Source organism: Suricata suricatta, chromosome 6, assembly GCF_006229205.1.
Source record: "Suricata suricatta isolate VVHF042 chromosome 6, meerkat_22Aug2017_6uvM2_HiC, whole genome shotgun sequence".
Classification (NCBI taxonomy): domain Eukaryota; kingdom Metazoa; phylum Chordata; class Mammalia; order Carnivora; family Herpestidae; genus Suricata; species Suricata suricatta.
In genome coordinates this window covers 27,781,890-27,797,741 of record NC_043705.1, presented here as the reverse complement: position 1 = coordinate 27,797,741, position 15,852 = coordinate 27,781,890, and the positions used below count along the sequence as shown (strand labels likewise).

The 15,852-nt window shown below is 45.6% G+C and overlaps 1 protein-coding gene across 2 annotated transcripts in view; it reads left to right on the top strand.

The window, feature by feature from the left end:
• Window positions 1–15,852, top strand: part of SPOCK1 (SPARC (osteonectin), cwcv and kazal like domains proteoglycan 1) — a 500,742-nt gene that overhangs the window by 338,005 nt on the left and 146,885 nt on the right. For both annotated transcript variants that reach the window (XM_029941962.1, XM_029941961.1), the window contains one exon: window positions 9,484–9,598. In XM_029941962.1, the coding sequence (XP_029797822.1) occupies window positions 9,484–9,598 (115 nt within the window). The remainder of the gene's footprint in view (window positions 1–9,483; window positions 9,599–15,852) is intronic.

Genomic DNA, 15,852 nt, shown 5'->3' with positions numbered 1-15,852 from the left:
ATCTCTTTGTCTGCATTTGAAACCTGAATAGTGAGTAAGCCATCCGGACCACATAGACAGGAAGTGGCACAATTGTGCCTCTCTTACACTCTTACCTCTTTGATCCAAACCTGTGGGTTCTCTACTAGACACACTTGTTTAATTATTTATTGGAAATTCATGGAGTTGCTGTATTTCCCCATTCTTACATGCTCAACTACTAGGGCTGCTGAGTAGTGACAGAGTCATGGTCATTAGCACAAAAGAGTTGATTCTTTGTGGAAAGCTCCATGTTTTACAGGAATTTTAATTGTGTTAAAGCGAAGTACAGGTATAAAACATAGAGTTAATGAGATACAACATTCTTTTAACTCTACCCTTTTCATGGAGGTGTTTGATTTTTATTGTGCTTTTTTATGTTCTCTTATTTTCCTACATCATAGAACTGGTCTTAGGTATTTTCAGTAATTCTGTTGCCTTTCTTCATGTCTTAGGAATAATTTCTGCCAATTACCATGAGGTAGAACTTAAGTACTTTTACTCTTATAACATTTTAATGAATTCTGGCCATTTTGATGGATGGGAAGGTTAAAGCTTCTCTTTGGATGGTGTCTTGTCCCCCTATTGAGGACCAAGGCCATTGTCAGATCCTACTGTTTGTGCTGCTCCATCCTGTCCCATGTTGCCACCAGATACCATGCATCTCCTCTCAGTGACATGAACCATAGATCGGCTTCACAGAATCTCTCAGAGAAGGAACCACAAGCCTTACCTGGTCCGTGTTGTTTTTTAAGTCAGAGAGAAAGTTAGGTTCATTGGGCATGAGCATTACCTTGAAAAGAAACTTTGACTTTTATATTCACTATAAAAGTCATATATGCTTACTCAGATGTCCAACAATCTGTCTTTAACTTCTGACAGTACAGTATTTTCTTCACAGTATTAAGTTATTTTTGCGGATCCTTTGGGTGACACAATTCTTGGGGGTAGTGTACAGAGATGTTCAACATGCTGTTGCTTGGCACTATGGTTGTCACCTTTATCCTCATCATAAGCTGTTTTCATGAGTGGCCTAGTGGCTCTGAGCATCAGCTTTGGTGTGAGACTACTCTAGATTGAATTCCAGATTTACCAACTATGTGACCACAGACAAGTCAGTTACTTGCCATCTCTGTGTCAATTTCCTCATTGGTAATGAATACTGAACTTACCTCTACATCAGTTTCCTCACTGGTTAATTAGAATAATAGTACATTATACCATATAAGTTGGAAGATGTCTTTGTTGCCACTGTCAGCCCCTTAATTGGATGATGTATTATGTAATAAAATGCTTCCTTTTTCCCTTTCTTTCCATTTAGTTAATTCTACACCGCCCCTTTATCCCCTTCTTTCTCTATCCCACTTTTACAAGGAAATCAGTTCCTTGGAAGAAATATGCAGGGAGGGCCCCTGTGTTTACCATCCTAGAGCACTGGGGAACTGAGGAAGGTATAGGATGGTAGCTTTGAGAAACTGGGCTTGGCTGACCAGGCTAATACACTTTTGTGACTTGTGATTTTTTGGAGCATATTTCCACTGTTGCTGTAGACTTGCTTTAATACATTCTTTTCTAATTATCAGGACTTGTAAATTATCCATGTTGTACTTACCAGTGGTTGCTCATAATGTCATGTTTTGCACATGAGCTGAAAGGCAAAGCTCTTTCCAGTAACTGCCTGCATAGGTCCAGCCAGGCATGAGGTGTTCTAACTCTAATACCTCAGAAGCAAATTTCAAATTCTCTGAGGGCTGGACACTTGCTCTTGCTCCAGACAATGGTTATGACTTCATTGTTTCCCCTGCTGCAGGCAAGATTCTCCAAGAAGCCAGAGGAGGCTGTTTTTTGCAGGTGAGGTTTCCAGATGAGTCTGTGCAGACGGCAGCTCTGGTGTTGGCCTGGGGGCATAGGGTATCTGAATTCATTCACATGTCATTGCAGGGATAGCCCCAGGAGGGAGAGGACAGTAGAGAAATGTAGGATCCTGGTGCGTATGTGGGTGGAGGCTAGGACTTTGTGGGCAAAAGGACTTCTCAAAGTCAGCAGGAGAGCAAAGGGAAAGTTCCTTCCTTGAGAAGCAGGACTAGCTTTGCCATCTATTAGCTGTGTGGTATTTGGAAGTTACTTTTCCCTTTCAAATATTGTAACTTGCTTCCTTCCTTAATTTGTTATGAATATCTACCTGTGTTAAACGTACTGATCTACTTCCTCTTTTATAAGAGTTGAACGGATTTCATGAATGGATATCCTGTAGTTAAGGTAACGGTTTCCTTATAGATGGTGGTATAGACTGAATGTTTTGTATGTTGAAGCCTTAACCCTCAGTGTCCTGTAGTTGAGATGGGGCCTCTAAAGAGGTAACCAAGTCAAATGTGGTCCTCAGGGTAGGGCCCTATTCCTGTAAGATGGTTTATAAGAAGAGACATCACATGGTGTGTGTGTGTGTGTGTGTGTGTGTGTGTGTGTGTACACGCAAAAGTATGTATATATGTCATGTGTGTATATATCATATATGTGCATATCATGTGTATATATCATGTATGTATATATACCTCATATATGTGTACACACATATACAAACAATGGAATATTATTCAGTGATCAAAAAAATTGAAAACTTGCCATTTGCAACAACATGGATGGAACTGGAGTGCATTATGCTAAGTCAACTGGAGAAAGACAAATATCATATGATTTCACTCATATTTTGAATTTAAGAAACAAAACAGATGAACATAGGGGAAGGGAATCAAAAATAAAATAAAAACAGAGAGGAAGACAAACCGTAAGAGAGAGACTCTCAAATACAGGGAACAAACTGAGGGCTCCTGGAGGGGTGTTGGGTGGGGAATGGGCACTAAGGAGGGTGCTTGTGGGGATGAGCACTGGGTGTTATAGGTAAGTGACGAATCATTGGATTCTTTTTATGAAATCATTATTACACTGTATGTTAACTAACTTGGATTTAAATTAAAAAAATAAAATCTTTTTTTTTTTAAAAGTTGTGCAGAAAAAAAGAGAAGAGGCCTCACAGAGGTCACTGGCTTGCTGTCTGTGCACACGGAGAAAAAGCTGTGTAGGAACACAGTGAGGAGGTGGCCCTCTGCAAGCCAGGAAGATCCCTCTCACAAGAAATGGGGCCTGGGGGGAATCTGAGATAGATTTCCGTCCTCCAGAACTGTGAGAAATAAGAGTCTGTTGTCCACGTCACCCGGGCTGTACTACCTTGTTTAGCAGCCCAAGCGGAGTAAAGTAGATGGACTTTGAACTTGTTGATAATTTCCTCCTACTGTAGACGATTGAGATGTACATTTTTTTCCTTATCTGTTGACTTGCTGGCTTTGTAGGATGTTTCTTTTTTCTTTTATTTCCTTTTAATATTAAAGTTTTCATTTATACTCAGAAGTTGAGGGAACGATGAAATAAACTCCTATATACCCATCTACCTCTGTTTCATAACTGTTAGCATTTAGGGATGTGGCTGAATTGTTGTGCTACAAAAAAGGCCATTGCTGGTTTATACAACCTAGCCTTCATCACACACACACACACACACACACACACACACACACACACACTCACAGTGTAAGAGAGGGGATGCTTTTAGTTATAACACAGAAAGAAAAGAGTTCTCAGGTCCTCAGTTTGAAGGGAAAAGAAAGTGTCTCTTCTCAGGGGGCGTTCCTTTGGTAAGATGCATCTTTTTATCATCTGTTCCTCCGTCCTGATCCCTGTCCCCACCCACTCCCATCCCCCCTCTTAGGGCACACACGTTCAGCTGTCTGTGTCACTCAGCTGCCTGTCTGATTCAGACACACGGCCACTGGGCCCCTTTGTTCAGCCCCGGATGAACACGGCAAGGGCCTCGATTGGAAAGCTGAAAATGGTGACAGAGGTTTTCCAAACTGTCATGCCTCTCTGGTTCCAGCAGAATTCTGTGGGCGGCATCTTCTATTTTGTATTCTGTGTGGCTCTGTCGTCAGCTAGTAAACAAGCCCCTCTGGAGGCTGGGGGAGGGGAGCAAGATGCATGCCCAGGTTACCATGGGGACAGACAAGCTGTAATAGATGTTTGGGATCCTAGCTTGATGAGGTTTTAGCAGTTTGGAGTAATTTCTTTGTCATTCATCCATTAAGTCACTCCTAATGAATCACTGGGAATGTCTGCTCTTGAGATGAACCTCAGTTGAGCATGATTTAGGCAGAGAGAGGTCTTAAAAACAACAAGAAGACAAAAGACATTCATTAATTTGTCAACTTTTTGTAGATTGAGTGGCCTCTTGTCTCTGGCCACTTCCTGGAGTCACCAGAGTAGACCACAAGTTGACATGACTATTGGAGACGATGTCTTTGCTTGTCAGACTCACTGGGTAGGCTTCTTGCCTCCCAGAGCCCTGCATGGCTTAGTGTCCCCAGAGGTTCTGCAGGGGGGAAAGGGGAGCTCTAAGAGCCAACCACAGAGACTTCCACCCTGACACCCCTCTTATTTGGAGGGTGAGAATGTGCAGCTTGTCTATTCTTACCAAAGAGCCACTTTCCCTGAAAAAGGTGTGTAAAGGCTTCTTTCTATTGCCTCTCCACTAACTTCAGCATGGGGGGATGTGCCAAGGGTCACCAGGTTCCACCATGTTTGTCATCACTGTGGCTCTTGGAGGCCATGGTGCCCCAAAGGCCCTTCATGGTGATGCTGCCACTCTGTCCAGTTTCTCGCATATCACCCCTGCTCCACCCTACGGTGGCCCCAACTTTAGTTCCCCAAACTTGCCTTGGTCTCTCTGGGAAGAGAGCTGCTTCCTAGTGGATTGTTTCCTCCGTCCTATTACCTGGCTTAAACACATTTTCTGTAGAGGTCTATGAGTCAAGGAGCTCTCCCTTACCCGCTAGAAGGCGGGGTGAGGTACCCGCATCTCCCATACCACACTGAACTTACCCTTCTGTTGTCCATCATCCCTCTTGAGCTGTGAGCCCCTGGAGGGTAGGAATGTCTTTGTGTTCACTCCGGAGGTGCTGGCCTCCAGGATGCGCAGGGCAGAAGCCCTACAGGTATTAAGGGAGTAAACCGAACTGTCTGTCAGTCCCCCCGGTGACTTTCAGGGACTCTGTGGCCAGCCCACAAAACGGTACATTCCCGCATCGCAGCATCTCTGAGGGGGTGGCCCGCTCTGCTCTTGCAGGTTTTATGACCCTTTGCCAGTGAGCTTATGGGATGTGTCCATGGACGGCATAAAGGCTTGATTCTGGATTTTAAAATCAATGTAGCTAATTAAAAAGTAACTCAAGCCGGAAAACAAGTCTAGAAACAATTAAGATAATTAAAATATCACTACCTTAATTGAGACCAAGCAGTGAGCTTAAAAAATAAAATTAATTTTAAAAATTACAGGAAGCCTATAATTAACTTGCTTTGGAAATCAGTGCTTTTTCAGCTTAACAAATCTCTCTTTAAATTAATTTGTTCCCGTTTTTTTCTTTGAAAATAGTTTTTGTAAAAATTATTCAATACATTACTTGGACATGTGTCCTGTGCCACTTGGCACTTGATTGGTCTTGGGGAAAGGGCAGAGAGATGGAATTAACCTCCCCTAGGCACCTGCTCTGTGCCAGGTATGCCCTCCCACAGAAGTCCCGCAGGTGCCCTGAGGGGAGCAGTGAAGGGCACCCAGGGCTCTGCCATCCTGTGGGGATTGCTGCGTCCTGTCACCCAGCCTCTGCTCAGAGAGAGACAGAGAGACACTCAGAGCATAGGCTCCAGAAATCATTAGCCCTTGACAAGGAAGCTTCTAGGCCTACTCCCGGTTATCACGAACACTCAGCTCTCTCTCCCTACCTCCTCACCTGCACACTTTCTCTGCACCTCATTAAAGGGCCTCTCAAATGCCACTTATTATTCTGATCTGTTATCATTCCCTTTAGAAAGTGGAGCCACACAGCCCTGTCCAATGGGGGTGTCGGCTGCTTTCCAGAGAACCGCGGTGAGCCTTGGGGCTGCTTGGAAAAGCTCACTTGGGAGACTGCCTTTAAAGGGAAATGACACACTCCTTTTACCATCCCCATCCCCTTTCCGTCTCAGTGTTGCTTGTTTTCAGAAACAAAATGCACCCCGGTGATGAAATGAATGCCGACAGCTTGATTTATTACTGTTTTGTTGTTCTGTGAAGTTCATTCACTCAAAATAATTCCCATCCATGTTTGAAGTATTCAGACCCTGGTAATTAATTTTTAGTAGACTTGATTTCTATATGCAAATTGTTATGTATGTATATAGAGTTAAGTGACTGATTTTCATTTACTAGTATGTTCTTGTTGGATTTCTTTGTGAAGAAATGCTGGCTTCAAGAATTGGAAGAGGGGTGATCCCCAGTAGTTAGTCTAATGATAGTGTTGCACACGGAAAGGCTACAGAAAGGAGATTGATCAGAACACTGGTCTGTTGAGTTAGCTGGACAGTTGCTGCATTCGGAGGGAGAGGGCAGAAGGCGTGGTTGCCCAGAGCAGGGCACCCTACATTCTCTAGAAGCCCTGGGCTGTGTGGGGTCCATGGGGGCAGTCCTGCATGGCCCAACCTGGACAGCGCCACATTCTCTCACTTCCCCCTTCCTTTTACCCCTTGAGCTTCTTGATGCCCTGTGGGCCCTATCCTTGGTGTGAGGTGGAGCCCACAGTCACCTGCTCAGAGGAAATTTTAGGTGATCATTATGCTGCTGGCCCATGAAAGTGAAGAGTTTGCATTCTGGAGTCAAGGGGGCAAGCATCAGATACCCTCTGTCTCTACCTGTCATCAGTGACTCCTCTTTAAGACCCTCACTTGTCAAATGGGCACCTTCACAGCAGCCATCTCTTTGGGTGGTTTTTTAGAATTAAATATGATAATCCAGTTATAGGGCTTATTTCATTGCATGTCTGAAACAGTGGGTGTTAGCTATTGTTCATGTGATTATGAAGGCTTATTATTTATTCTGGGGACCAGATGCACAAAAAATTAGCAAACCCCTATGAGGTGCTTAACATACACCTGGTTGGCTTTAAGGATTCACAAATATTAGTTCATTTAACCCTCAAGACAACCAAAGCAATAGCAGGTGGTATAACCCTCACCATATAGGAGAGGCAGCTGAGGTATGAGTAAGCCACATTCACACTCCAGAACACCAGGTCTGTAGTCTGCTCTTGGAAGCTATGCTTGGCTGACTTCTTTCCTTCAAGATTGTACTGTCTTTTGACATCATTTGGGCTACAGTGTGGACACTGGTGTTGGTGCAGTTGGCTGCAAAAACAAAATGAATCTCAAATTTGCCCATGAATCTAGTCATGGAGTACTTCAGATTTTGATACCCATCCGCCTAGAGCAGCCTGTTAGTTTCCATCTCTGCAGCACACTCCCGTGAAAACTCCAAGGGCTCTGTAGCACTTAGCACCTATCAGGGAAGCACCTAGACTGGTACCTTGGCCAGGGCTGCCTTTGCTCTGGTCCCCAAGTTTCTTGAGATCCATGATGTCTTCCTCATCCTGTGGTGGCTGGATGGGTGAGAAGGAGCAGTGGAGGATTGCCACGGTCATCATTAGTTGTCCTCTGGCAATCATCTTTGAGGTTGACTTAATTTTGCATGAGCCTTGGAAAGCACGTCACAGTCGGCTGGATAGCTACTCTGAAATTGGGGGTGGGAGACACTGCCCAAGGAAAGGGTCAGTGGCCTGAGACCATACCAGCCCCTGGCTTCTTGTGTGGACATCCTCAGGACCGAGAGCCTTGCACCTAGGACCAGAAAGTTCCTGCTGTGAGTTTCTGGAAGGCCCAGGCTTGGAGGACTCTGGAAGCAGACACAGGCCTTCCTGCCATTTGCCTCCCAGACACAGCCCTCCCCTGAAGAGTTCAAAGTGGATGCCCTGTTCCTGGGGCTTGAATCAGCCTCTTTTATTCCTCCTGCACTCCATTTCCCTCTGATGAGCTTCAGGCCAGACAATCCCTTGGGACATAGGCTCTGCCAGGTGGCTCCCCTAGGACTGGGGCCTGGGTCTTGTTGCAGACCTGACTGGCCTAAAAATGCACCCTGCCTTGTGTTTACAGCGGCTGAAGGTGCTGCAGCAGACAGAGCCACCCTGAGCTGTTAAAGCAGCAGAGACGCCTCTGGCTGTTGTATGTTCAGGGCCCCCAAGAATCTCCCAGCAGCCATATGAGGAGAATGGCGTGAAGATTCTGGGCCTGGGTGGGCTGAGAGGAATCAGGACTTCTCTAAGTGCAGGGGTATCATGGCTGCCGAGGGCCCCGGCAGCTGAGGGGACAATGGTATTTTTCATAGCAGTTTTGCTGTCCCTGCTCAGGATGCCAGTTCATTTAACCAAATGTTTGTTGTGGGGAGGACACGGGGAGGCCTTGCCTCCTCTGGCTGTGGAGAAAGTTATGAAAGATTTACTGCCTAATAGGCTTTAGGCCTACAGCTGGGAGATGGCACAATTGCTTTTGTTCTGCGGAGAATTCCCTGTGGCCTCTTCTGTGCCTTGATGAGCGTGCACACCTCAGCATGCGGAGTGCTGATTAGCCCGGGGCCCACTGCTCAGCCTGTTCTGGAAAATGTTGCAATTTTCGAACTGCTGTTTTGGGAGACCCTTTCTGGAGTGGCTGCATTGAATCCGGATCCCCTCCCTACCACCCCCCACACCCGCCATCATTCCCACCCACAAGCCACACTTACTGATCAGATCGAGTGTCTTGTGATTGCCCAGACATGGCGTGTGCTGGTCATCATGCCTAGATTGCCTTGTGTAACTTCGAGTTCCCAAACTCTGCCCATCCTTCTGGATCCAGTTCACATATTAATGCTTCATTAATCCTTGCCCCAGAAATTGATCTCTGTTTTTCTGTGGAGCTCTCTTACCATTTCATATGCCCGTCATGGCCCTGGTCTCATTCTGCCTCACATAATAAATATTTATGTGTAAGCTTTTTCCTTCCTTGTTATGTTGGAACTTTGCGTGGCACCAAACGGTCTTGCGCCTCCTGAAGCTCTTCCCAAACTTTAACATGGGCTTATTGATGCACACAGTCTGTGTTGATTGCACTGGAGCCAAAAAAAACCCTGTCCTCAAGGACTTTTTATGTGGTAGAAAATAAGTAAAGGTAGGCATGGATGAAGTCATAAAAACAATTGCAGACAAATAACCAAAGAGGGAAAAGGAGCTCTTGGTCCTAGGAGCATGTAAGATTTTAAAGGATTTTAAAAGTAATTCCTGCCCGAGATGGAGATGCTGAAACCCCCAAAGCACAAAGGAATCGCTATCCTCATGCTGAAGCAGAACATGTGTGGTAGACACAGAATTCTCCTCTGTTTCCAATCCCCGTCAGCCTAAGACAACCGCACAGAGTGCAAACACGTGGTCTGTTTATTTCCCATTTGCTTATTTGAGTGGAAAGAGAAATTAAATATCCCTGGAGGCCATAACCCCCCTCTTCTTGCTCTTCTTGCCTCAGCCCTCGACCCATCGAAAGACCCCTGCCTGAAGGTGAAGTGCAGCCCTCACAAAGTGTGTGTGACCCAGGATTACCAGACTGCCCTGTGCGTCAGCCGCAAGCACCTGCTCCCCAGGTAAGGCAGGGGCCCGGGAAGCATGCTCTAGCTGACAGATCCGGGGGTACCCGATCTCTGAGTGGGGGCCCATGGGAGAAGGGGAGGAGAGCAGGTGTCTCTGTTGTTATTTTATGTGGTATTTGTCACCTGCAGTCATCCTGTAGTATGAATCTCCATTCTCAAACACAGATTTGCAAACAAGTTTGATACCTGCACTTGCTTTAAATCAACTTTATATGACTCTGAGCCCTCATCTGAGCAGATGCATGGAAAATCCCATCTTTGTCATTGTGGGGTCATTCTTGAAGGAAGAAAACTTAGAGCTCCAGGAAGCTTAGAGCTAAGAAAACAGGTTCCAAGCCTTTAGTCTCTTGGTTGTCACTGATATTGTCAGTATGATAATCCTTTGAGGTTCCCCAGGGTCTGAGGGTTATCTGCTTCTTGCCTATATATGTGCCATGGACATCTCTGCCAGCCTGGGTGCCCTGATTTGGGGTTCTTCCTCCTCAGCACCACCACACCGCCATATCTCCTGAGATTATGCCTTGCTATTTTCCCAGGGTGCAGTACTTGATCACCCTCTTCTCCAGCTCAGAGGGAGTCTCCCCACTCTTCCTCAGGATCTTTAAAGCCTTTGCTTTCTTACCCTCAACCTCCCAGCTTTATCTATCCAGTGGGATTAGGCTTTTATAGATGACAGAAAGAGCCTTTGAATTCGGTCTCCTTGGGCCTTCAGTCCTACAAAAATACTCGAAGCAAGAACCAGGACATGCCCATGCATGAATGTATATGCATTCATGCGTGCACATGTGCACACACACACATACGAGGCTTTCTTTAACGGGGTTGGCTGGTGGGGGTAGGAGAAAGGGGTTTGCAGTGCCTGTTCTCCCTTCTGTCTGCACTGCTGTGCACTGGAGCAGTGTAGCCACGGCACTGGAGTCACCATGCCTGTTTTGGACTTGGCAGTGTGTTCTGCTATCCACCTGCACTGGGCCGTGACCTCAAGCAAAGGATGCAGCCTTTCTGGGACTTGATTCCCACTGAAGTGCATTTACTATGGCTTCTGCTCATTAGCTCCATTTCAACCAGGAGACCATGCAGGACAGGTCCTGTCCCTTCCCGCAGTTCTTGAAGTCTAAGCAGTGCTGGTCCCAGTGGCTGCTCCTTTTGGGAAGTGTTTTAATTGCCCTCCCTTCCCTGAGTGGTTTCCTCCTAACCTGTCTGGGAAGCTCCATCGTGGTCCAGCAGAGAAACTCCTTGGACCAGAGCCCTCACCCTCTTGACCTCTGCAACCCTGGTCCCTGCAGCTGCAGATCCAGCCTCGTGGTCACCTGAAGACAGTAACCCTTGGCCTCCGTAAGACTGGGATGCAGGGTGCAATGTGCTTTCCTCTTTCCCACACACTGGAGCGTTCTCCCTGCAAGCAAAAATAGATCTCACTCCCAAGCCCCAGCACACGCCAGGCACTGTGCTCAGCACCCCATCCTTGATTTTTTTTCTTTTGCCAAGTTGGGATTTATTTTTGTCTCCGCTCTAAAAATGAGGGAAGTAAAACAGAGAGAAGCATTAGTAATTGGCTTATACATTTAGGAAGTGGCAGCCATGACTCAAGCCCAGACTGTCCAGCTCTGGAACTCATGATTTCTGTTACTACCGTGTATCGGCCTCTCCCTCTATCCTGTCCTTGTCTCTCCACTCATTCACTCTCATTCGGCAAGAAGATATCAAGTATCTACCATGTGCCAGGCTCGTGTTACACACTGAAGCTACATACTTGCCTTCCCTCAAGGAAAATCAAGTTCAATGTGGAGTGGTATGTTAAAAAAAAAAAAAAAGTTGGTTGTTGTTGCCACTAGGAATTGTTTTCCAGGCACACATAGTCTGAGAAAACTAGCCTAGAGTCTCCCGCTGCACATGATTCCTTCCTTCTCTGAAGGTGGTAAGATGCAAATACCCAAATACCCTCTGGGGGCTCTAGATTTTAGCCATCTGGTTGTGTATTTGTGTGTATGGATGCGCTACATGGATAGACTGTTGCCTGTTTCCTTTTAGAATGTGGCCCCTCTGAAAGTGCCAGACACGAGATTTTCAGCATTAAGCTCAAGTCTGTGCAAGATGGAGGCTGGAGCCATGTTGGTATTCAGGCATATCCAGGGACCAGCTGTGTCTGTCTGGGCATGCCTTGTTTCTTTGTTGGGGGCACCACCGCTTGTTTGCTTGTGTGGAAAGCATAATCCTCACCTCCCACATCTTCTGGTGGCCCCAAGACTACAGTGACTAAGAGTGTGGATTTGAGAATGAGACCAACCTGGGCTCCGTTCCCAGGCTCGCTACTTCCTTGCTCTGTGACCTTGGCATTTACTTTGCCTTTCAATATTTAAGTGCTTCATCATCTGTAAAAGGGATTTAATGAAAATACCCATTCCTCTTTCCTCTTTATTGGGATACATCCTTTCAATATTTTCTTGAATATTTATTTATTTATTTTAGGAGGGAGGGAGAGGAAGGGAGAGATTGAGAGTGAGAGTGAGAGAGAATGCATGAATCTAGGAGGGGCAGAGAAAGGGAGAGAGAGAATCCCAAGCAGGCCCTGCACTGTCAGTGTGGAGCTCAATGCGGACCTCGAACTTAGGAACCAAGCCATGATATCATGACCTAAGCAGAAATCAAGAGTCAGATGCTTTACCATTTGGCAGACTGAGCCACCCAGGTGCCACCCACTAGTGATTCTTAAAGAGAGCTTACAGGTAGTAATTGTAGCTAATCCTTGTAGGGGCTCTTTGTACATGTCCCTGTGTGAGAGTTCAGTGACATGCAGTTGCATAAGGTCTAGCGTCACATGATGATGGCTGGTCTTCCACTTGCTGTAACAATTATGATAGTTATTGTGTCATTCATTTTGGAAGGTCAGCCAGGAAACCCCACAGTTGCATGTTTCTAAGAAGAGGGTAGCCCCCTCCAGGTGCCTGGACTCCTTCCTCGTGTGACTGTGCCTGCGTGTCCTTCCTTCTCGGGGGAGCTGTGAGGGTTAGCATGAGGATTACAGCATCGTTTCTGCTGCCCTCTCTGTGATTCACAGGTAAGGACTAAAAAGATGGCTGCATTCCTGATGATAGGGACCTTTTGTTCATTGGGAAAACAGCCCACAGAGGAGGCAGTGACTGACGCAGCATGCACCTTCCCTTCTCCAGATCTGGGAGGTGGTGTGAGCCAGGGAGGCTCTGCAGTAGTGTTTGCAGCAGCTGTGGGTCCAACCTCCCCACCTCCCTCCCAGAGACTGACTAGCTCGGCCCGCCATATCCGTCGAGTGCATACCTCTGCTTAGGGTCTTGGACACCTTCCCAGATGGAACATCTGTCCTGCCACATGATACTTCAGGGGTCCCCTCTGACCGAGGAGACAGTGTTGACAACTCTATTCATTCATCCATCAGGGAAGTGATATTTCTCTCTGTGAAACATCTGTAGACAATCCCATCAGCCAGTCTGGCCCCTGCAGCAGCTCAAGAGGCAAATCCTGCCTGCCTGATCGTCAGCGCTGCGCACACACGGCGAGGCGGCTGGGCCAGCCTCAGGCTGATTATGAGGCTGCAGACTTAGGCTGTCTCGTCAAATGGATTGAGACAGAGGACAGTGAGCGCATCAGCGAGAGAATTTCATTAGCTCTCCTTGCCCATTGAGACTGAGTGAGCGGAGAAGCTGTTTGACGTACACATCTGTGGCCGCAGAACCTCTGGGCACACGGGCAAGGACTTTGGTGGGGTGCCACGTGGGGTCTCTCTTTGCTGGAATTCTCCTTTATGAGGGTGGTATTTAGATGTGAGTTTGCATTTGGTTTCATCTAGAGGCTTCAGGTAATCTCACATTCTCTTTGGAGAATTCTCCTTGGAAATTCTTTGCTTCCTCTTTTCTTGTCAAGCCGCAGTGAGCGGGCTCAGGAGCAGGTGAATTCTTGGAAGTGTGTTCACCTTTTGGGTTCTCTGAAGGGGCCATTTAAGCACTGAAGAGCACTATGAAGGCTGCCTGGAGTCAGAAGCCTTCTCTTAAATGATTTAAAAAAAAAATCCTAATTAATTTGTAATATAATGATCCTCAATGCTTATTATGGGAGACACTAAAAATACAGAAAAGTAGAAGGAAATAAGAAACAGGCGATGTTCGCATAAGCTCAAAACAGTAATTAAACCTCCCAGTATATTTCCATGCCTTCTTTTTTCTAGTCACAGGTTTTATCCATTGGTTCATTTTTGTTAAAATTTGGTCATCAAGTGCTTATCCTAGATATTATAATTTGTATTGGGATTTCTTCACTTAATTTTTATAAATGAATATTTTTATGATACAACAATTCTTTGTAGATACAATTTAAAAATGTTTAAGTATTTATTTTTGAAAGACAGAGCATGAGCAGGAGAGGGGCAGACACACACACACACACACACACACACACACACACACCCCCAAAACAGGCTCCTGACTTTGAATCATCAGCGCAGAGCCCAACGAAGGGCTTAAACTCACAAATTGTGAGATTGTGACCTGAACCAAAATTGGATGCTCAACTAAATGAGCCACCCAGGTGCCCCTGTAGATACAAATTTTAAAGATTATATAGCATAGTGTATAAAAATATGAACTGGGGTGTGCCTTGGTGGCTCCATTGGTTGAGCGTCTGACTCTTAATTTCATTTCAGATCGTGATCCCAGGGTTGTGGCAGCAAGCCCCCACATCAGGCTCTGCCCTGAGTGTGGAGCCTACTCGAGATTCTCTCTCTCTGCCCCTCTCTCCTGCTCCAGCTCGCTCTCTCTTAAACAAACAAACAAACAAATTAGAAATGGATCATAGACCTAAATGTAAGAGCTAAGAATATAAAACTTTTAGAAGAAAAAAGGAATAGCAGGAGTAGTAACCTTGAGTTTGACAAAGATTTCTTGGGACACAAAAAGCATAAACTATAAAAGCAAAAAAAAATAATAATAGTAAAATAAAAAATTGCACTTCATCAAAATGAAAAAATTGATCTTCAAAAGATACTTTTACAGTAATAAAAGGAATAAAAGGACCAGCCACACAAGAGAAAATATTTATAAAATATAGGTTCAGGGGCACCTGGGTGGCTCAGTTGGTTGGGCAGCCAGCTTCAGCTCAGGTCATGATCTCACAGTTTGTAGGTTTGAGCCCACATCGGGCTCTGTGCTGACAGCTCAGAGCCTGGAGCCTCCTTCAGATTCTGAGTCTCCCTCTCTCTCTGACTCTTCCCTGCTCGTGCTGTCTCTCTCTCTCAAATAAATTTAAAAAAACATAAAAAAATTTTAAAAACATAGGTTCAACAAATGGTTTATATTTGGATTATGCAATGAAAGCACATGTTCATTCAAAGACTCACTCATGAATATTCGTAGCAGCTTTACTTGTTAGAGCCAAGAGCTGGCAGCAACCCAAATGTCCATCAACAGGTGAATGGATAAACAAATTGTGGTACATCCATACAATGGACTACTACTTAGCAATGAAAAGACTGGATGCCTGGGTGGCTCAGTCAATTAAGTGTCAGCTCAGGTCATGAGCTCACGGTTTGTGAGTTCTAGCCCTACAGTGAGCTCTGTGCTGACAGCTCAGAGCCTGGAGCCTGCTAAGGATTCTGTGTTTCCCTTTCTCTCTGCCCCTCCCCTCCTTGTACTCAGCCTCTGTCTCTGTCTCTGTCTCTGTCTCTCTCTCTCTTTCTCTCTCTCTCTCTCTCTCTCAAAAATAGACATTTAAAAAAGTAAAAAAAAAAAAAAAGAAATAGGCTATTGGTGCATCCATCAGCATGGGTACATTTCATAATAACTATGCTAAGTGAAAGAAGACAGACCAAAAAAAGAGTATACCCTGGATGATTTCTATTTATCTACCCATCTTCAGTATGCAAGCTAATCTCTGGTGACAGAAAGCAGAGCATTGGTTGTCTCGGGGAGCGGGTCAGGGGGTGTCTGAGCAGTCATTAAGACTAGATCATGCAGAATGGATCCTTAGGGAAATAGTCACAGTCTGCTCTGAGATGTCAAAGACCCTGCCGGCCAAAGGACTCATTAGGGGAAAAAGAGTTTTTAATGCAACTGTGTTATTCTTCCTGATTCAGGTTTTAGAAATATTGTCTGTGGCTTTCTTAAAGAAAACGCCCTCTTGGGAAACGGGGCTGGACAGAAAGTCATACAAGCCACAGAGGGCTCTGCTCTCAGGGATGCACTGCCAGTCAAGATGGCTAGTTCTGATTTATTGCTCTGGGT